The sequence below is a fragment of the Podarcis gaigeae genome, assembly GCF_964106915.1.
Source record: "Podarcis gaigeae genome assembly, chromosome: 9".
NCBI lineage: Eukaryota > Metazoa > Chordata > Lepidosauria > Squamata > Lacertidae > Podarcis > Podarcis gaigeae.
The window spans coordinates 52,401,766-52,423,455 of NC_139685.1; the positions used below are offsets into that span (position 1 = coordinate 52,401,766).

Here is a 21,690-nt window from a genome sequence, read left to right on the forward strand (position 1 = left end):
CTGTGGGTGTCAGAACACATCATTTGTGACTGAGTTGTGACATTTTCAAATTAAGTCAAAGTATTCTATTGATTTCTCTCATTCAGGTGGTAGAGTTCCTACAAGTAAATTAATGTCAAGATTCTAGGCTGGCGGGTCACTGGAAAACACATTTCCATAGTATTTGAAGCTTATTCACACCACTATTGACATGAAATTATTTCTTAAATTGTAACAGCCAGCACAGAAACCTGAAATATACAATATGGTGAGATTCATAAATGTATACCAATGAATACTTAGCTTATCATTCTCAAAATTGTCGTTCTTATGTGAAAAAATAGTTTTAGAACAACTTTCTAAATAGTGGGAGAGAACACTGAGAGTATCAGAAGTTAGAAATTTCATTGCAAATGAACTTAGGAAATGTGTTTTCTCTCCCTTCATATTATATATCAGGAATACAAATCTCAAACTGGAAAATCAATTGTATTGGGGCAACAATGCTATTTTTACCTTTAGCTCAGCTGCTTAGATTAAGTCACAAGGACTCCCATGAATGATAGCCACAATTTAGATATATGCGAGTATGCTGTGTGAAGGATTTTTATCTTTCTGAAATATCAATGATTCTACAAGTCCTTGCTGCCCTTCACACCATCCTGTGAGCAAACTGTATTTATGAACCTTTTTTAAAAGTTGTCAACATAATTTTTGAATCTTTTTTCTTAAAAAAAGCATGCCTTTGTTTCAACTCAGAAGATAAATCCTGAAAACAATCTTCATTGACCAGTTAGGAAAATGACACTATTTTTCCTACGGGAAAAACGTGTTCATGTTGTTTTTGTTTTTTTAAAAAAATAGTATAATTAAAATACAATTTGTGGGGAGTGGGTGTTCATGATAACAAGGGTCAATTTTTCCATATTGCACTTTTTATTATTTAACATCAGCTGCATTTTTCCATTTGAATTTCCAGACAAAGGAAATACAGGGGGATTTGCAAGAGAACTATACAAAATATTAGTGTTGGAAAACGGCTTTCTGTCATGTGCCCCCGTTGTTCTTTTCCTCAGTGCTAGATCACATCAAACACGCAAACTCTTTAAAGCACATACAATGATGTATTTATTATTGGAGTTCTTAATCCTGTAAAACGGTTTTCTTTAGTCAAAACAGACTGAACTGATTAAATAAATTGACCGTAGTTGACCAGGCCTCTGTGTTTACAGTAGCTGAAACTATTACTAAATTGTAGAGGCCCTTTTTGGCAGGGCGGGGATTTTACAAAAACCGTGAATCTTTAATGAAACTTTCCCAGTGTCTTACCAGAGAAGATCAGTCCAAAGGTGATAGCTTATTTTCTTCTTCTTAGATATGGCAATAATACTCGGAGCTATGTGGTGCGTGTTGGAGACTACCACACATTAGTGCCCGAGGAGTACGAGGAAGAAATCGGAGTACAAGAGATTGTGCAACACAAAGAATATAGGCCTGATAGCAGTGATTATGACATTGCGCTGGTGAGGCTGCAAGGACCCGAAGAACAGTGCGCTCGCTTTAGCACCCATGTCTTGCCTGCTTGTTTGCCACTCAGACGAGAGAGGCCACAGAAAACTGCTCCCAATTGTTACATCACTGGATGGGGTGACACAGGTAAGGATTGCTTTTACAGCACAAAATCATTTTTTCCTTACTATGGTAATGTGGGCTTCTTGTCATAACTCACCTATGGGATAAGATAAAAAAATTAAAATTTTAGATTTAAACTTAAGTTTTGCTCATTCAACAAGTGTACAAAATATGAAGAAAACTGGATGACATGAGGTAAAAAAAGTTGGATCACTTAATATGGAATGACCCAGCTAGTGAAAGCTTTTCAGACAGGTCTGCCTGGATTTTTGCTTGTTATAACAACTTTTGTTGTTCCTTAGATATGGCAGGTGCTAATTTTTCTATTCTAATGGTGCTCAGTGTGTTGCAGTGGATTGTCTAAAATTATTATGCTGTATCCCACCTTGGCAACTTCTGGTTTAAGGGAATTGCTTGCACAAGTCTCAGTCAAGTATTCCCGCACAGCATTTTAAAATACTGCAAAAAGTTGCCTTCTATTGCTAGTGAGGTGGCTTGGGAGATAAATTAGAGGTATGGGTTCCATTGCGTCCACATACTTTTTATTATAGTTTTTGTCCATTTTTTCCTATAGAAAGTTGGCCAGAAATAACCTAATATATAGTTTTGCGGTGTCTCCCTCCAAAAAAACCACTATTGTCAATCATGAAGACCCTCCTAATTAGTGTGAAAACAATGGTACGTGGCAGTTGACTTGCGTAGAAATAACATGTCTGGAAGGAATGCGGAAGACTGCATTATTTCTAACACACATTTCACATTCTGTATGTCAAAGCCAGTATTTATCTTCCACAGGAAGAGCTTACTCAAGAACATTGCAACAAGCTGCCATCCCTCTGCTTCCTAAAAGAATCTGTGAAGAACGCTATCGGACAAGGTTCACAGGAAGGATGCTCTGTGCTGGTAGCCTCCAAGAGCAGAAGCGCGTGGACAGCTGCCAGGGAGACAGTGGTGGGCCACTCATGTGTGAACGCCCTGGAGAAAGTTGGGTTGTATATGGGGTGACCTCCTGGGGTTATGGCTGTGGAGTCAAAGACTCTCCAGGTGTCTATACCAAAGTTTCCTCTTTTGTACCTTGGATAAGAAGTGTGACCAAACTATGACCATGCTTGTGCCACTGACCACAAACAGCACAGTCAGTACAAAGCTGTACACATTTTTCTGTGTATGCTTGTTTTGTTGGATAATATGGTAGTTCATCTTACAAGTAATGTTGACTTACATTGAAACACAGGGGGAAGTAATATTGTGTCCCCCTCATCAATGAAATCCCCAACGAATAGCACATTTAAATAATTGCACAAATAGTTCTCGATATACATATGAACATGACCTGTCCTATTTAAATGTGTAAAGTGGTAAAAGATCAATGCGCAATATACATATACAAGATTTTATGAGAATACACTTTTTAGACAAGAGTAAAATAAAGCTTCACTGATTTACGCTCCTCACACTGGCTTGTAATATATATAGCAGACAGGCCCAACTTTTTGTACTCATTTGTAAGAGCTTTTCTTTTTGCCTTTCTGCAAGGCTTCACACACTAGATTGTGCTTACTACTAGCTTTCCATTACATTTACATGACCTAGAACTAAGGCTTTCTTTTCAGACAATAAATCCTTCCATGATCCCTTTGCATGAGGCTATAGAAAAGATTTCAAACCATTATGTAGCACCCAGAATGGACTTAAAAGATACAAAGAATCAATTTTACTTCAACCCGAGTTTCAAGTTTAATTATAAAATAGGAAACTGCATTATTTATGAACTGTAAGATTCTATAACCATTTGTTTGTTCTAACTGAATTTTTAAAAATGTTTTTAAAGACATAGCAATAACTGTGTCAAGAGGGTGATTGGTAGTTCTCAATCATCTGGTTCTATACCGTACCTGTGAGATTGGTGTCTTTCCTTCACAAAATTCCTAATTGCAACGTGTCGGCCTTTGGGTGCTTCCTAGTTATGATAGGTGTGCATTTATGTACTCAGTGATGTTTCTACATGTATGGGTATGTTTTGTTGCATTTTTTACCTAATACCTCAGCATCGTTTGAAAAACACATGGGTTTGAAAAGAACCCAGATGACTGGTTTATATGGGAAGAATGTCAATGCAATAAATATAAAAATCACCAAGAAAAACATTTGGCCCTGTATGGCAAAGTATACAAATGTGGCAAAAAGCTATGCCTAACTTAAACATAAATTTTGTGCTCTATATGGATACTTCTCCATTTATACAGCTTTCTGTAACTTTCCACTTGGTACTTGATTTTTTGTTAGGCAGCCTTCACCCTTATGAAACAAAACAGTTCTTTAATGAAATGTAAACTGCTAGATTGTTTGTAATAAACAATAGCCACCTAACTACAGGGGCGGGGAGAGGTCTTCTCAAAGTATGTTGAACATTCAAGGTGTTAGGCTATTTTTCCCTTTTCAAAACTATGCTGTATTAGTTAAATCAATTTTACTAGAAATGTGATTTGAAAACTTCCTGAATTCAACATTTTGTTTTAAACTCGGCTGACTTTACTTATCAAGCAATTTCAGTATGTCTAAGCATTTAGCAGTACAGTACACTCAAAAACTTATCTAGAAAGTATGGTTTTCAATCTTATTGAAGTCTGCCACAATTTTATATTTTGATCAAAGCCATAAAACATAACTTGCACAATAAAACCTGCCATTTATTGAAGTCTTTGTTATAAGCTTAATCAAGTGAAGATTTCACTTTTAAGATATAGATCTCAACGTGCACCTACATTTGTTTTAAGTGTCAAGTAGGCAAGAATCTCAAACATGCTTGTTGTGTTTGTCCTAGGAACAAACAGCTAACTGTGGCCAACATTTCTCTGTATGTCCATTTGAAATCTCATTAACCTTTTGTCTTTTCGTTTCTTTAATGCTTTTGATACAGCTCTTCTAATCTTCCCCACCCAAATAAGGAACGTCACCTATCAAACAAAAAACTAAACTTTTCATAGGCTATTCTGTACTTTGTAAGGTGTTCACTTGGACACATGCAAAGATGCACGTGCTTGCTTCATCTTTTAGCGCTTTTCCTAGTCACAACAGTATTTGTAGAAGACTGAAGCTTTCAAAGTAATTTTAATTAAAACACAAGGTATGTGTTATGTACTGTGATTCTATCCCTTTAAAGGGACCCAAGTATGTACAAGGTTGCAATTAACTTAAGGAAATGCAAGAGCTGCTATCAGGGCAAATCATAGATATCAAAGCGCACTTTTAATTTATGTAGCCAATAGTACAGTGGTACCTCAGGTTAAAAACTTAATTCGTTCTGGAGGCCTGTTCTTAACCTGAAGCACCACTTTAGCTAATGGGGCCTCCTGCTGCACGATTTCTGTTCTCATCCTGAAGCAAAGTTCTTAACCCGAGGTAATATTCCTGGGTTAGTGGAGTCTAACCGGAAGTGTATGTAACCCGAGGTTACCACTGTATCTTGTGCTAACATTTCCCATTTCAACACCACCACCACCCCCTTGTGGACAAATTGAATTACAGGCAATCCATTTCAGCTCACAAGCCAGATTTGTCTTTCGCTTTTAGCTGGAGGTCACCTGCTCCATCAAAAATACTCCATTCTTCCTTGATGTTATGCCTAGAACTCTTTCAAAACACTAGTGTGATGTTATCTCTCCTTTCATTCAAATTAATACTCCAAACTGTTTCTACAGGGCAGCCAACATGGTGCCCTCCAAATATTACTCCAACATTCACCCCTGTCCATGCTGGCTAAGGCAGAGGGAAGATCTATTCCCCCTTCTTTTCTAAACTGTTAAATTTTAAATTGTAAAATTTGGGGGGCAAGGTCAAATGACAAATTGTGCATGGCAGATTACAGAGTACACGAGGTGAGGCCCCTGTCCTAAGGAAATAAGTGGAGACAGATAAAAGGAGAAAACATTCAACTGTTTGTAGGCTGTTACACTATGGCACAGGAATGGTGTTTTTTTTCAAATGACTTCAATGAAAAGTGCCTTTGAGATTCCTGTTTTGTAAAGCACCACACACACTGATGCATTTGCAACACCTACTTAAGTTTTTGTGATCAGCCAGGTTAAAACCAAGCAACTGAATTGGGAAAACAGTAAATAATTCTGAACCATTTTAATTTTATTGTATCAAAACCACAACATAAGGCAATATATACACATAAAAATACAAACTGAGGAGGCACTTTCCTCAATTTACTCCACAGAAGTTAAAGTGCCTTTACAAAGCAAACAAATCTTATACATTAATTTCAATTATTTAAACTGCATTCACTTGTAATATTTACAGCTTATATTAGCTTTGTTTCAGGCACTAAAGTTATTTGTTTTCATTGCTGTAACACTGTTGAGAACAAAAATTTCATGACTACCCTGTTAACACACTTTTAGCAGAAGCATGTGCCACTTCCACTGCCCATCTTCAAACTCAACAGTAGCAAGCACATATATCCTGCAAAAAGAAAAAAAGGATGCTAAGTTTTATAGCCCATCAAGATTTTATCACAACTCATTTTTAAAGATGAAGGAAATTATTAAGTTAATGTATAAAAGTAATTTAGTGCAATCAAGTTGTATTTAAATATTTTCCCGCAAATAGCACTGCAAAAGACTAAGCAGCTGGTCAAATGCCAAGGATACTAATTAAAGATACAGATAGGTAGCCGTGTTGGTCTGCCATAGTCAAAACAAAAAAAAATTCCTTCCAGTAGCACCTTAAAGACCAACTAAGTCAGTTCTTGGTATGAGCTTTCGTGTGCATGGTATCTGAAGAAGTGTGCATGCACACGAAAGCTCATACCAAGAACTGACTTAGTTGGTCTTTAAGGTGGTACTGGAAGGAATTTTTTTTTGTTTTGACTAATTAAAGATGTCATGCATGCCTTCTTAGTTATCAGCTCTAATTTCAATCGCACTTTCACAGAATGTGTTGGTTTTGAAGAGGGCTTTTGGAGTAATGACCTTGAATGACCTTGACGCTTGTAAGAGCATAATTCCAATTAAAAACCCAAAGCCAGTTCAGTTAAAAGAGGGAGGAGGCTCCCCAACAGGAGCTTAACTGCCGAAAACAAAGTTCAAGGGGAGGAAGGGAAAGGAGAATGTTAGCCGCTTTGAGACTCCTTAAAGGGAGTGAAAGGCGGGATATCAAATCCAAACTCTTCTTCAAGGAGGCTCAATATGACCGGTTTTTAGGCCACAAGGTCACCCCCAAGCAAGGCCCTTTAGTAAGGCCTTACTAAATATTACCCAATATTATCCTTGAAGCTTTCAGCAGTTTGCAGTGATTACCAAAAAACTTAATATCACAACTGTGGGTAGCTTCAAAGCAGGCCATATTTGAACATTGACAAGGGGCTGATGGGATAACTCTTTTTATGAAGGCGACCCTCCCCCTCCCCATTCCAGGCGACGATCCCTCAGCGCGGGCCGAGAAGGCCTGCCCCTCCCGGAGGAACGCTGTTACTTGCCCTAGTCAGAGTCTCGCCCCAATTAAATGGTGCGAGCTATGCCAAGGGGCAAGGTGACCGTTTGCTCTACCATGAATAGGAAGGGAGGCTGCCACGCTGGCAGGTCCCATGGAAGCATGGAGTTGGTCCCCGGCCCCACTCTTGACCCGGCAGCCCCAGCGAGCGCACGAGGCGCGCGTTACTTGGCATTTGAAAATGACGCCGGAGCGCAAAAATGCGACCCTCAGGATTCCCTTCCGAAGTAAAGTAAATTGTCCTACCTGTAGGCGCGCTTGGCTTTTCCTGTTCATCGCTCGGACTCCCCCCGCCCTCCCCCTCCCGAAACAGCAGCCTCCTTTTAAGCATCGCGACAGTTAAGGCGCATGCGCGCTAGATGCCCTCCGCTCTCCTGAAGCATCTTACGCTCCGAGACTAAGGGGCGCTTCTCTTGCTAAAAGCACGCTCCTGGTTACAGGCGTGTACTGAGGAGAAACAACTACTAGCATTGCGCGGGAAAAGAAACACCCCCTCTACTTCTCTTCCCTTTTCCCACCCTCGCCTAGGCCTAGGCCCAGGCCCACGCTTCCTCTTCTTCCGACTAAACCCCAACCGTCGTCTCCAGAGCCCCCTCGAAAAGGAAGAGGCGCGCGCCTCGCGAGCGCTTTTATAATGGGGAGGAGGCCACGCCCACTTCTCAGACACGAGGCGGGGGCTCGGGGGCCGGGCCAGTTGAGCCGTTGGTGCGAGGCGCGCATGCGCACCGTCTCCCGCTTTCGGTTGGGCGAGGTTTCAGTCTCCGAAGTGCGCTTCGCGGAAGCCTGTACCTTGCAAGCAAGCGGGGTCTCGCCTGCGACACGGCTTAAATTGGCAGACTAGTCGTGCTTGCATTGAGCTCTTTGAAACTACATTAATAAACTTAGTGGGGCTGAGGCCGGGCGCCTCCACTTACACAGAAGGTAGGCTAGTTTATGGCGGAGCTGCTGTTAACCTACACACGAGTCGTGAGTGGGTTGTACGTGTAACGCAGCTGGTGGGCAGCCGCCTGTTAGTAGTTCTGAATTGTTTTGGAACAAATCGTGAAGTTACCTGTGAATTGATACATTTACAGAAGAGTTCTTACTGGTTTCCAAAGTAGTTCCCAGTAACGAATTGGAGACAGATAACGTCCAGTATTCGTTTTACTGTGCAACGAATTAAGCAAAGCACATCGAGCCCCGTGAACCCGTTTCTCGGGTGGGGTAGGGAAACCACGATCTCTTTGCGTGAAATATGTGAAATAGTCTGGTACTAGAGAAATTCGTGCCATCAAACACATCCTAGTCAAGAGAAACATTAAAAAACAGCAGCGATCCTTTCGGGATACTGTATACATTTAAACAAATAAACAATGGTTGGTGGGTGCTACTGTGCTTTTCATTCAATCTGCCGTACCCGGAAAACTTAAAAACTGATACGTAGTAGGAAATCAATTTGGCCACTGGATGGTGCTTTTGCTTCTTAACTTTGACCAAATTTTGAGGGGAAAGGTTTACATATTTAAATAATGCAGTTACTTTTATGTTTTAACTGCTTGTAATTATGTATATATTCCATATATGGGATGCAGTAATCAATAATTACATTTTTTTTGCTAGTCGCAACTTGCACCAAACCTGCTGCCCCAGCCTCCAGCAAGGGCATTCCAGAATGGACATTACTGCCAGTGGCGTAGCGTGGGTTGTCAGCACCCGGGGCAAGGCAAGTAATTTGCGCCCCCTAACCCGTGGATTTGCGCCCCCTAACCCCCAGATGTTGCGCCCAGTGCGGCCGGCCCCCCTGCACCCCCCACGCTACACCACTGATTACTGCTTGAAGGAGACAGTTGCTAGTTGGGCATCCCTGCTTGAAAGTGCCCTGAGCACCTTTATGCAGGAACATCCAACATCCTCCCTTGCTGAAGGAAAATAGCAGTTTGGGTGCAAGTGAGTAGAGAGTCCCTGTTTGAAGTGGGCTTTCAGGTAGGGAAGTCCAACAGGCACATTCTGCTTGCCCGCCTTTACTGGGGAGCAGCAGGAAAGGATTGCCAGTTGAGTCCTGTGATGCTAAGACTCTCCATATGCTTTTTGGCTGTGCAATTGCCAAACAGCTTCCAACTTTCCTCGCATCTGGGAAGATGTTGAGGATCTCTGTCTACCTCTGCAGCTTCAGATTTGGAAGGTTTAGCACCTGACTGTGCTCTTCAGAGGGAGGTACTATAGTCATTAGCTGGGAGTTGGGCTAGTTCTTTCAACTCTATAGTTAAGATTCTATGATTCATGAAGCTGAGCAGAATTATTGAAAATAGTGGTGCCTTTTATTACTACAAAAATGTTCCATCTTTGCAAATCAGTTGTTGAGACTGATGGTGTCATTAGTATACAAATCAACCCAAATTTATATGTCTTCCCCCCAAATTTTTGAGCAGTGTATGTATTCCCCAAAGGTAAAGAGAGACTTGGTGCGCATATATGCTTTCTAGAATGTTGGGTTGTGACCCAAGTGCTTTAATAACAGGACTGATCATTATTGTTTGTAGAGGCTTTCTGAAAAGTTGATGAGCAGTAGGGATGGTTTCAGTTTCTGCTTTCATTCCAATTCATACTGGAAGCATTGCACTGTAACCAGAATTTTAAAGCTTTGTTCCGTACTTGTAGTCACATTAAGTGCTGCTGCAGACAGACAGTTACTTAAAGCCAAACAGTTTATTCAAGTTTTTATTTTTTTGCTTTTAGAATAAATTGAAGTGGATTCATTAGGATTTCTTAGCCAACTTGGATGTTCCAAGAGATACTCCATAGCCTCTGGTATTAATGGTGTTGAAGATTTAGACACAGATTGACTATTGTGACACAAATTTAGAACAAGGAGTATATTGTCATGTATATCTCAAGTTGTTCCTGTTCTTCACTTCATATGTAATAAGCTGCCAGTCAGCTGTAACTGGGGACGCAGGTGGCGCTGTGGGTTAAAGCCTCAGCACCTAGGACTTGCCGATCGAAAGGTCGGCGGTTCGAATCCCTGCGGCGGGGTGCGCTCCCGCTGCTCGGTCCCAGCGCCTGCCAACCTAGCAGTTCGAAAGCACCTCCAGGTGCAAGTAGATAAATAGGGAAGGTAAACGGCGTTTCCGTGTGCGGCTCTGGCTCGCCAGAGCAGCGATGTCACACTGGCCATGTGACCCGGAAGTGTCTCCGGACAGCGCTGGCCCCTGGCCTCTTAAGTGAGATGGGCGCACAACCCCAGAGTCTGTCAAGACTGGCCCGTACGGGCAGGGGTACCTTTACCTTTACCTTTTACAGCTGTAACTGAGGGTTAAGTGCAACCTTTTTTCTGCAGTGTGAGAGGATGCTTAACAGGACATTGTGCTGCCTGACACAGAGCCATTGCTGCTTCCCTATGATCCCCACTTCTGCACTGATCACTTCTTCCTTTCATTTTTGTCACTGCTAAAATGTGGGTGTGCCAAGGCTCTCCAGCGACTTCCGCTGACAGTATGTTGCTCTCTCTTTTCTTCCCAACCCTATACTGCATATAACACCAATGTCTCACAACAAATGTAACTGAAGAACCTGAAGAAAGAGACAATGCATATTTGTGGTATGACAAGGTTAAAAGTCATAAGGCTTTCAAGAACCATATTGTTAGGAAAGCAGTGTTTAATGTCTGGACAAAATATAAAGACTTATTGGAAAACAAGACCCCAAGGTGCTTATCACCAATGGAAGCCAAGGCTCGGAAAAGACTCAATATGGAGGCCAAATGGCTGAAATATTGGGAAATATTAGAAAAAGACGGAGATAATTGGAGGCTGCAGAGTTTGGAGAAATTAAAAGATAAAGTGCGAGATTGGCTACATTATGCTCAGATTAAAGAGGTTTTTAATTTGGATAAAAAGATAGGATTCCAGGTGGAAAAATCGAAGTTGGAAACAGAATTGTTAGAACCTAAGACTAAGGTACTCTCAAGAATGTACAACTTGCTGTTAAAATGGAATACACAAGATGAAACGGTTAAATCAGCTATGATAAAATGGGCACAGGACATTGGGTATAATATCATGTTTGCTGACTGGGAAAGGTTATGGACCACCGGTATGAAGTTCACGGCATGTAATGCCTTGAAAGAAAATATTATGAAAATGATATATAGGTGGTACATGACTCCAGTCAAGCTTGCAAAAATATATCATCTGTCTGACAATAAATGTTGGAAATGTAAAGAAACTGAAGGAACGTTCTTTCTCCTCTGGTGGACTTGCCCTAGAGTTAAGGCTTTCTGGGAAATGATATATAATGAGTTGAAAAAGGTATTTAAGTATACCTTCCCTAAGAAACCAGAGGCCTTCCTTTTAGGCATTGTTGGCCAGAGGGTGTTAAAGAAGGACCGAACATTCTTTATGTATGCAACAACAGCAGCAAGGATACTTGTCGCTAAACATTGGAAAATCCAAGACTTGCCCACACTGGAAGAATGGCAGATGCAACTGATAGACTACCGTATTTTTCGCCCTATAGGACGCACCGGCCCATAGGACGCACCTAGTTTTTTAGGGGGGAAATCAAGGGAAAATTTTTTTTTTCCCGCCCAGGTTTGCGCAGCCATCCCCAAGCTAGAAGAAGGAGACGGAGCGCTCCGTCTCCCTTTTCTGCCTTCAGGGACAGCTTCTCTAGCCTCCGTGGGGCAGCGGCTTGCCCTGCTGTCCCCCGAGCTGGTGGGGCTGGTGATGGGGAGAAGCTTGCTTCTACCCCCCCGCCCGCCAGCCTCCAGACCAGGTCCGGGAATAGCGGGGTGGCAGCGCTCCGCCTCCCTGCTATCCCCCGAGCTTGTGGGGCTGGTGGGGGGGGGGAGAAGCAAGCTTGCTTCTCCCCCCAGCCAGGCTCCAGATGAGGTCGGGGAATAGCGGGGTGGCGGCGCTCCGCCTCCCCGCTATCCCCCGAGCTTGTGGGGCTGGTGGGGGGGAGAAGCAAGCTTGCTTCTCCCCCCCCCCCAGCCTCCAGACCAGGTCGGGGAATAGCGGGGTGGCGGCGCTGCGCCTCCCCGCTGTCCCCCGAGCTTGTGGGCTGCAGGCTGCTGCCCGCAAGCCTTGCGAGCCCGTGGGACCTCCCGCCAGGCTTGCAAGGCTTGCGGATAGCTTTCTGAAGCCTGGAGAGCGAGAGGGGTCGGTGCGCACTGACCCCTCTCGCTCTCCAGGCTTCAGCGAAAGCCTGCATTCGCCCCATAGGACGCACATGCATTTCCCCTTCATTTTTGGAGGGGAAAAAGTGTGTCCTATAGGGCGAAAAATACGGTATATGGAACTAGCAGAAATGACTGGCAGAATCCGAGACCTGGGAGAGGAAGCAGTGGAAGAGGACTGGAATAAATTTAAGGACCATTTACAAAAACATTGCAAATTGTATGAGTGTTAAGAAAGATGCAAGACTGTAAATAACATGGCACCACTAAGCTAGTTGAAAAGAATATGAAGACAAGTGAAATTTAAGAAAAGATAAATTTTGGATAAATATTATGTCTAAATTAAGTATTTAAGGTTTGGATAAAAGTATCTAAAGTTAGGGACACAATATTGGAAAATTATAAAATAAGAATTGAAACAAGGTTATAAATTGCTGGTTAAAGTTTTATAAACCAGGAACGCAGGAACGAGAGATGTGAGGAAGTCCAAAAAGTGAAGAAAATATGGTTATTATCTAATTGATTCGGTTGTGGTATGCTTTTTGTATAAGGTGTAAGTGCTTTTTCTTTTTTTCTTCTTTGTTGTTCTTTTGTTTTTTCTTCTTTATTGTATTAAGAAAATCTTTAATAAATATTATTAAAAAAAAGAAAGAGACAATGCATGTGCTTTTGAAAACGAGGGGAAATTATTGTGTGTTTTTTAAGAAGAAAAGGAGTGTGTAGCAGCCCCCAGTATTTAAAGAGCCCCCACCCCATTACATCATTAGAACCAGAACGTAAACCTATGAAACTAGAAAAGAGCAAAAAATATCAATGTTTGGTCCAGATGCTAGGTACTGCACTCTCACTAAGAGAGACTTATGGCCTCAAATTCTCTTTATTTTATATGCTGCTTTATTACAACACTGACGACTAGTCTACTGATCCTAAACTGAATAGTTAGTTGCCCAACCACCCCCTCCAGAACCCACTGCTCTCAACTTACTCTCAACTGCCTCACATTCAAGCTCCCTTTCAAACCATCATCCAGTCATCACTCACCACCAGAATTCCAAAATCTCTCTTTCTCACCCTCCTTAACATTCCCATAATAATTTTGATACAATTACCTTAATAACCCTATTACATTCAATATTTTATACATGCTGCTCCCTATAACCATACCGTTAGAAGCACTTGAGCTTCCCATTCCTGGTTTCTAGAAAATGGGGGTGAGCAAACTGCAGGTTCTCCATCCCTGTTCTAAAAAGCAGATGTCTTTCCCCAAATGTTCCTGGGAATTGTAGTTAGGGGTTCTGGGGATTGTAGGTCTGTGAGAGGGAAGCCACAATAGCACAAATCATTTCAGGGGAAGTCATGTGCTTTAAAGGTGCATTGGATGCTCTTTAAAACATAGCATCATAGAATTGTAGAGTTGGAAGGGAACGCGGGGGTCATCTAGTCCAACCCCCTGCAATGAAGGAATCTCAACTGGATGATCCATGGCTGATGGCCATCCAAGCGCTGCTTAAAAACTTCCAAGGAAGGTGAGTCACTGCTTCAGGCCCTAAGGGCCTCTGGAGCAGGAGAAAACAAGCTTGCTCCATCCTCCATGTGACAGCCCTTTAGACTTTAGTTATTGGAAGGGCTGCATGGTGTGGATCTCATATGAGTGTTATCAGAGTGTAAGCAACACATTTCTCTCTCCCCTTTCTCCACATCATGCAGAATTGCAATGGTGACCAGAAGCCTGGAGTTTGGAGTCCAGGCAGGGCTGGCTGTGGGCAGGATTCTTGCGTTGCTGGGGGTTGGACTAGATGACCCTTGGGATACCTTCCAACCCTGCTATGCTATGATTATAGGTAAAGGGACCCCTGACCATTTGGTCCAGTCGCGGACGACTCTGGGGTTGCGGCACTTATCTCGCTTTACTGGCCAAGGGAGCCGGTGGACAGCTTCCGGGTCATGTGGCCAGCATGACTAAGCCGCTTCTGGCAAACCAGAGCAGAGCACGGAAACGCCGTTTACCTTCCCACCAGAGCGGTACCTATTTATCTACTTGCACTTTGACGTGCTTTCGAACCACCAACCTTCTGATCGGCAAGCCCTAGGCTCTATGGTTTAACCCACAAGCAGCTAAAGGAACAAAAAGATGCTTCTGAAACATTTGGGAATCATAGGAACACTCCCCCCACCAGTGGCTTCCAGCAAGAGCTTGCATCTTGCTTGGGAGAGAGACAGGGCAGAACAAAAGGGGGAAAGGCTTAGAGTTCAGTTAGGTGGAAATGCCAATTGAGTGCCCTATACTATAGGAATACTTCCTTCCCGTGTCCCCCACCCTCATGCGCCAGACTGGTGCTAGCCTGGCTGGAAGCCAGGCGCCTGCTGATTCCTCCATTTTCTTTGCAGGGCGGGAGCCTTCCCCCAACATATACTTTGTTCTGGCCAAATCCATGGAGAGACGTGACAACCCTCAGGTACTGGGGCAGAGGGAAGGAAGGGGTCCTTGTGAAACATGTTTGGGGAATCTGTGGCTTCCAGCAAGTGCTTTTCAGAAGCATTCCTCCCTCTAACAGGGGAGGCTGAGCATAGCCATCACGGCTAGTTGCCTTTGATAGGCCTCTCCATGCAGTTGTCTAGCCCTCTTTGAAAGCCATCCCATCCAAGATGCTTTTGTGGTGCATCGGTTTCTCCTATGCTTCCTTGCTCCTGCAAGGAGATGACTTGTGAGATCCTTTGGTTAACTTCTATCTGGGCTGGAAAATATTAAAGGATCAGAGGATTGGTGAGCTTCCCTTGAAGCACAACTGATAAAAGGTTAGCATCTTGATAAAGATGTTCAAATGACCAAGGATACTATCATACCCTGCAAACGTCTCAGAAAAAGCTTCCAAGCTGATGGAGAAAAGAGCAGTTAAGTGGTCAGTGGGGCTCCAGGTTGCCATTTCTGGATCCCACCACAGCTTCCAAGTTGCCAAGGACATCAATGTCACAACAGTTTTTCACTCACACCTCCTCCCCATGATCCCACGTGGGGACTTCTCAGACATATGCTGTGTCTGAACCAACAGATCCCACCAAACCATGTAATCAAGGATCCAGTCAGAAAAGGAGTGTGCGCAGTCATACCAGAAATAAGCAAAATAAACAGGTACTAGAAGTCACCCCAGAACTGGCCCTACTGAACACCTTCTAAGATAATAATGCCCACTCACACTAGAAAGAGCTCATAACCCACAAACAAATCCCACTGCAGCCAGCCAAAGATGATCAACCACACCCCAGGCCACCCCAACCTCTCTCGCCACCAAGGAAACATAACAAGCGAATAGAGAACTTCTGCAAGTGATGCTGACAGAAAAACCCCAAGCATACACTACATAAAAGAACTTAAGCTTTGCCACCCAAGTACCTCTCTCCCATTCCCCCCCCCCCCCGCTCGAGGGAGGTCCCAAGATTGGAATGTTGGCCCAAAAGAGTAGCAGCGACATTGGCAAATGCTATTTAAAGTTAAATAGTAGTACGTTGTTACAGTTTTAACAACTTACTACTACTTAAGCAGTACAGTGGTACCTCGGGTTAAGAACTTAATTCGTTCTGGTGGTCCGTTCTTAACCTGAAACTGTTCTTAACCTGAGGTACCACTTTAGCTAATGGGGCCTCCCGCTGCTGCCACGCCGCCAGAGCACAATTTCTGTTCTCATCCTAAAGCAAAGTTCTTAACCAGAAGGAACTATTTCTGGGTTAGCGGAGTCTATAACCTGAAGCATCTGTAACCCGAGGTACCACTGTATTTGCCATGGCAGAATAATGCCTCATATTAAGGAACAGCCCTTTCTCAGAGTGGGAAATTTAGGGTGGGGGTGCCACTGGAGAGTTCCCATTATTTGCCTTAAGGATTTTGTTCCATTGCACTGAAATAATATAAAAACCTGAACTGCCACACAGATTGTGGGTGAGAATCCCAAACACCAATACTTCAACAAAGATCCTTGGAAATCAGGAATTTGTATGGGAATTGCATGAATGTCTTTACTTATGACTTAATACAATTTGAGCAGGGCTTTTTGATGCCAAGGAGAGACATAAATAATAATATAAAGAAGGAAGTTAAGAGCAGGGGACAAAATGTACACAGGCTACATGATTTTGCATGCAAGACCCAGGCTGTGGAGATCAAGTAGTAGTAGATCTTCTGGGATATGGACTGCTTCTTTCTGCATGTAAATATCAGTAATAGATGGTGTAAATAATTGCTGGACTGGATACATCCATGTGGCTTTGCTCATTTAACCATCCAGAGGTGGCAGTTCTTCATAGGTACACATAGCTTTATAGGGTTGGAAAGTAGTTTTGAGCAGTTTGCCTGTCTAACCATTCATCTGTATTACCTACCCTGATCGATAGTGGCTGGGGTCTTTCCCAGTATTGTGACCTCAGGCTAAAATTAGATGTTTTTGGAATATAAGCTAAACCAACAGCCAATGAAATGGAGTGCAGGCAAGATATAACTTGCAGCATTGTCATGTTTGATTTTACTGGGGAACTGTTTTCAGCAGCGTCACACAGGTTACAGTGGTACCTTGGTTCTCAAATGGCTTAGTTGTTGAACAAATCGGCTGCCGGATGCCGCAAGCCTGGAAGTAAGTGTTCCGGTTTGCCAACGTTTTTGGGAAGCTGAACATCCGACGCAGCTTCTGCTAGAGTGCAGGAAGCTTCTGCAGCCAATCGGAAGCCACACCTTGGTTTTTGAACAGTTTCGGGAGTCAAACAGACTCCCGGAATGGATTAAGTTTGAGAACCAAGGTACCACTGTATTTCTTTTAAGTGGAAATGGAGCCTTCTACATGCATTCTGCTACTGAGCTATGGTCCTTTCCTGTGCTGCGCTGTCAAAAACTAAATTGTTTAGAAAACATCAGGCTGTTCTCCCTCTCACTTTTAATAGTGTTAAAATGCTGGGCTGTCTTCAGTATGGTATATCACTGTTTTGAGTAACTTTTATTGACTTCTGTATTGCTTTTCTTTACTGTAATACTTTGGATGTGTAACTGTAGCACACTTGAAAAATTCTGCCATGAAAGATAGTAAAATGACAAGGCAGTAAAACAAAGAGCCCCTCAGAATAATGTTATTAACATAGAAACAGCAGGCAGCTTCAAAAAAATAATATCTCTGAGGCAGCTGTTTCTATAGTACGTTGTAACTTGATGTCAAACAGTAAAAGAAACTGCATTAGAATAAAGTCACTACAATGTGGAGAGGCTGTTTTTTATCAGAGTTTATTGTTGCACAGCAGAAATCATGCCACTATCAGAATAATGTCTAGTTTTATTTTCTTTTAAAAAATTTGAGAAAAACATTTCCAGCAATTTTCATTCAATGTGAATGAGAAGAATATTACATCTATAAACACTGAAATACCTATTTTATTCTTCCTGAGGAAGCTTCACATTTTCCAGCAATAATAAGGATAATCTGTACAATATATTTTGAAGATTAGTTCCACTCCTCATTTTCTCATGTGTAGTACTGGGCAAATACTGCAGCAGAACCATGTGTAACTGCAAGGATTGCTTGGGTTACTTCATTGTTTGTTTCCCTTTTGGTGTGTGTACCTTTAATAATAATGATGTTCTGTAAATAACCACACTGTTGTTGTTTTTACTGACACAACTGTTTCAGATAGCCAACTTTCAAAGTCACTTCCATGAGTTTTCATAAGAACTATGTTAAAGTAAATATGTAAAGATTTATGCTGGAATTTATTCTGGCATTTGTTTGTGCAGTCATTTAAACTAGTGGGCGGTATAAAATGCCTACCTGAATTTTTGGATTCTTCACAGTGCAGTCCTATACATGTGTACTCAAAAGTAGCTCCATTGAGACTTACAGGTAAGTGTGTATAGGATTGCAGCCTAAAACCAGTACTTTGCTTCAGAAGATTGGTTGTGGTTAGCAAACTATCTTTCAAGGACACTTGCCTGCCACTAAAGATCTTTCTTTGAGTAATGCCAAGCTTCTATTTATCAAGCAAAAGTTTGAAAACCAGTAGATTGGAGGAACCTATTATAGCTTTGTATGACAGGATGAGGAAGAAAGAAAGCACTCTTCTGCAGAGAATCGTTCACAAATGGAAAGGATACTGCATACATGTGGTTGTTCAAGTACAATTGTATATTTGTTCATAAAATGGTAATGACAGAGATAAATTTTGAGCTCTTGTTATTTCTGTATTGAATAAAGGGGCCATTTGCACTCAGTTTATTGCTTTACCTAACAAAAAGGTAAGGAGTAGGACTAATGGCTTAAAAGATTTCCTTATCAATGTAGTGTTTCCTAAATTGGGGGCTCCAAGCACATTTAAGCATGTGAGCAGCTTTCCATTAAAATAATTGGGACTGAACAGTGCTTAACCTTGGCTGGGTGATGCTACATCCAGTAAACGGTAATGAAAATAATGGTGCATAATTACTGTCTTATATCTAATATTTTGATATATTTGGTTAGAGATCTAGCCATTTAGTTTCAAAGCACCCTGAGCCAAATATCAATAGAGTAAACTTGGTTCATAATATTTTCTAGCTTTGCTACACATTTAGTCATTATAGTGTAAAATATTAATTATCAGAGCTACATGCTTTCAGAAATTTCATCATCGGTTTTTAAAGTTAACTGTTCATAATTTTTTTAGGCCAGCAGCATAATGTTCATTGCTTAAAAAATAATTGTGATTAATTTGTTGTATTAACTTAACTGCAGATATTCCCTCCAAATGTCTTTCCATAGCTTATGAATCTGTTCATTTTGAAAATACTAAAGAAATGCATAATATAGTAGCTAAGAAATCCAAAGCATGTAGAACACGTAATGATGTAAAAAAAGCAAATCAGATATGAGTATGCTACTTGCCACTTTCTCTGTCTGATGTAGGACTAGTGAATCAGTGGAATCTTTTCCAATTTTAGGCAGGAGGAGGGGAACTTGGGATGGGAAATCAGCTTAGCTAATGGCAAAAGGCTGACTAAAAAAAGGATATTTTTTTAAAAAAAAATACAATTATTTCTCTGACATGATTTTTTACTCCTGTGAACCTGAAAAATTATTTTACAAGTTTGGATTTAATTATTTTGGAATTCTTTGCTTCAACAATGTAAGGGTTTTTGTTTGTGGCATTCAAGCAAAACAATCAAAGTCTTGTAAATTATGCCTAAGTATTTTTCCTGCGGAGGGACGCAGGTGGCGCTGTGGGTTAAAGCCTCAGCGCCTAGGACTTGCCGATCGAAAGGTCGGCAGTTCGAATCCCTGCGGCGGGGTGCGCTCCCGCTGCTCGGTCCCAGCGCCTGCCAACCTAGCAGTTCGAAAGCACCTCCGGGTGCAAGTAGATAAATAGGGACCGCTTACCAGCGGGAAGGTAAACGGCGTTTCCGTGTGCGGCTCTGGCTCTGGCTCTGGCCAGAGCAGCGATGTCACGCTGGCCACGTGACCCGGAAGTGTCTCCGGACAGCGCTGGCCCCTGGCCTCTTGAGTGAGATGGGCGCACAACCCCAGAGTCTGTCAAGACTGGCCCATACGGGCAGGGGTACCTTTACCTTTACCTTTATTTTTCCTGCAGTGGCCAAAGACCCTGATGCAGTAAAAGGTGAATAGAATGTGTAAGACTGTGATTTGGGAGAATCTTCTGTACTTCGGGAAAATCTTAACTATCTAGAAGCCCTGGTTGGACATGCACTTCTGATGCTGATCTACAAGCAGAGCATCTGCAGCACTTCTTCCATCAGCCATCTGTTCAGGAAGGGACAGGTTCCACAATGCTACAGCAACTCCCAGTTCAGTGAATTGAGGTGAAAGAATTCAGCCAGCCAACTCAAATACATAGTCTCATTTCTTTGAATACTATGATGCATTCCCCACCTATGTTGTATTTCTAAACGACATAAACTGACTTTAAAAAAAACCTAGTTCAGTGCTTTGAATCAGATTGCAAAGGGGGAATACATCTGGCATTTTGTGCTACGTATTTTCTCATTTTAAAAAAGACACAGCATTGTAATCAAACAATAAGAAACAGCAGGCAGACAGTGGGTTACAAAACTGACATGAGACACAATATTCGTAAACTGATATGAATATAATATATAAAATTGTAAATATTTATTTTGATTTTGGACAGTTGTATATTGTTGTTTTTAAACCTAGGCCAGTTGCTTTTTATTTCCACCTTTGCACAACCCACTAGAAGTTCTCTTGTGCCAGCCCCAATGAAATAAGTGGGAGCTGGCCCAGACGACCTTCCCTATGTAACCTCCATGAAACCAGAAATTGTAATGAAATGCCATGCACTTCCAGAGACACAAGTGCACACACTTTCACAGTCCACTTGCCAGCATATGGCACAAGCCTCACATTTTTGTTCTCTTGAAGAGATAGATTTCCCAACAGCTTTCTTGTAGCTACTAGAGACTTTAGGTCTGATTATACTTGAAGTGAAGAACAGCTCTCTCTAGAAGCATTTTCCCCAATGCTATCTCACTTTTTGTAGCTCCTGTCTCAGCCATGATGGAAGGGGTTGTCCCAATTTGTGTAGAAGCTTTGAGAGTTCCACATTGTGATCTCTGTAGTAGCTTGACAGAAAAACCCTGCACTGAGGGATACAAAAACCAACATTTTATTTGGGGAAATACTACAGTGTCTACAGTATTTTGTCTTCCAATTTACTTTATCTTGATCTGAACTCAATCCATTTTTAATTTTTTTTGTAAATCACATTTGGAACTAAGTATCAGCAATTGAATTACTTAAGGCACAGACAATGTAATCCATCTAATGACACTACACAGAAAAATGTTTCCTGCACACACAGCTTCCATTTCCAGCAGTTGGAGCTACACTTGCAGAACCTTTTCCAAAAGCTTAAGGCAGTATTAGAGTCTCTGAAAAGGTGTCCCAAGGGCTACCTTGGGATTTGTTACCAAAGAGATTTAACACTCCCATGCCTTCTCTGTGAGACTATAATAGTGCTCTAATGCTAGTGAGTCCTCCTCTTTCCACAACAACCTCTCAAGATGGGACAAACTGCTGGTCCTGGAGCTAGACAGGTGGTAGGTAGCCTGTGGTTCTTCAGATGCCACTGGACTACGATTCCCAAGCCCCTGCCCGTTGCCACGTTGGCTGTGGGAGTTGGAGTCCAAAGGTTGGGGGAACCCCCAGAACAGATTTATGGAGCTTGGGGGAGCAGAGAGGGAGAGGAAGTTCTGTTGTGCTGCCAGAAGTACAAGTGGAACTACTTCGTTGGATACTGCCCCAACAATATTTGGAGGGGCACATGTTTGACTCCCATTTTAGAGGCTAACATATTTGAACTATGAGTACAATCTTAATCCCGCATCACCCTTCCCCTACTTTTCCTGATTGTAACTGTAGGGTGGTTTCAGACTAACTCACATT

At 42.2% G+C, this 21,690-nt stretch overlaps 2 protein-coding genes and 2 long non-coding RNA genes across 6 annotated transcripts in view; 2 read left to right on the forward strand and 2 right to left on the reverse strand.

Annotated features, from left to right (window-relative positions):
• The window catches only part of PRSS12 (serine protease 12), a 50,536-nt gene extending 46,227 nt beyond the window's left edge, over positions 1 to 4,309 (forward strand). For both annotated transcript variants that reach the window (XM_083756466.1, XM_083756465.1), the window contains exons 12-13: positions 1,355 to 1,635; positions 2,407 to 4,309. In XM_083756466.1, the coding sequence (XP_083612592.1) occupies positions 1,355 to 1,635; positions 2,407 to 2,714 (589 nt within the window). In that variant the 3' untranslated portion in view covers positions 2,715 to 4,309. The remainder of the gene's footprint in view (positions 1 to 1,354; positions 1,636 to 2,406) is intronic.
• A 1,421-nt stretch (positions 4,310 to 5,730) lies between these two features.
• LOC310852896 lies at positions 5,731 to 7,707 on the reverse strand. Its single transcript, XR_014568395.1, has 2 exons — positions 7,357 to 7,707; positions 5,731 to 6,081 (listed from the first exon to the last, which is right to left on the reverse strand). It is a non-coding gene; the product is annotated as an uncharacterized lncRNA (long non-coding RNA).
• Positions 7,708 to 7,874: 167 nt separating this feature from the next.
• LOC310852902 lies at positions 7,875 to 20,887 on the forward strand. The gene is made up of 5 exons (XR_014568412.1): positions 7,875 to 8,031; positions 10,427 to 10,742; positions 14,443 to 14,523; positions 14,654 to 19,482; positions 19,859 to 20,887. It is a non-coding gene; the product is annotated as an uncharacterized lncRNA (long non-coding RNA).
• Positions 20,356 to 21,690, reverse strand: part of LOC310852711 (bifunctional heparan sulfate N-deacetylase/N-sulfotransferase 3) — a 58,091-nt gene continuing 56,756 nt past the window's right edge. Inside the window, exon 13 of one of the 2 annotated variants that reach the window (XM_083756597.1) lies at positions 20,356 to 20,887. In XM_083756597.1, coding sequence (XP_083612723.1) covers positions 20,768 to 20,887 — 120 coding nt within the window. In that variant the 3' untranslated portion in view covers positions 20,356 to 20,767. The remainder of the gene's footprint in view (positions 20,888 to 21,690) is intronic. The other variant, XM_083756596.1, reaches the window with a different exon arrangement.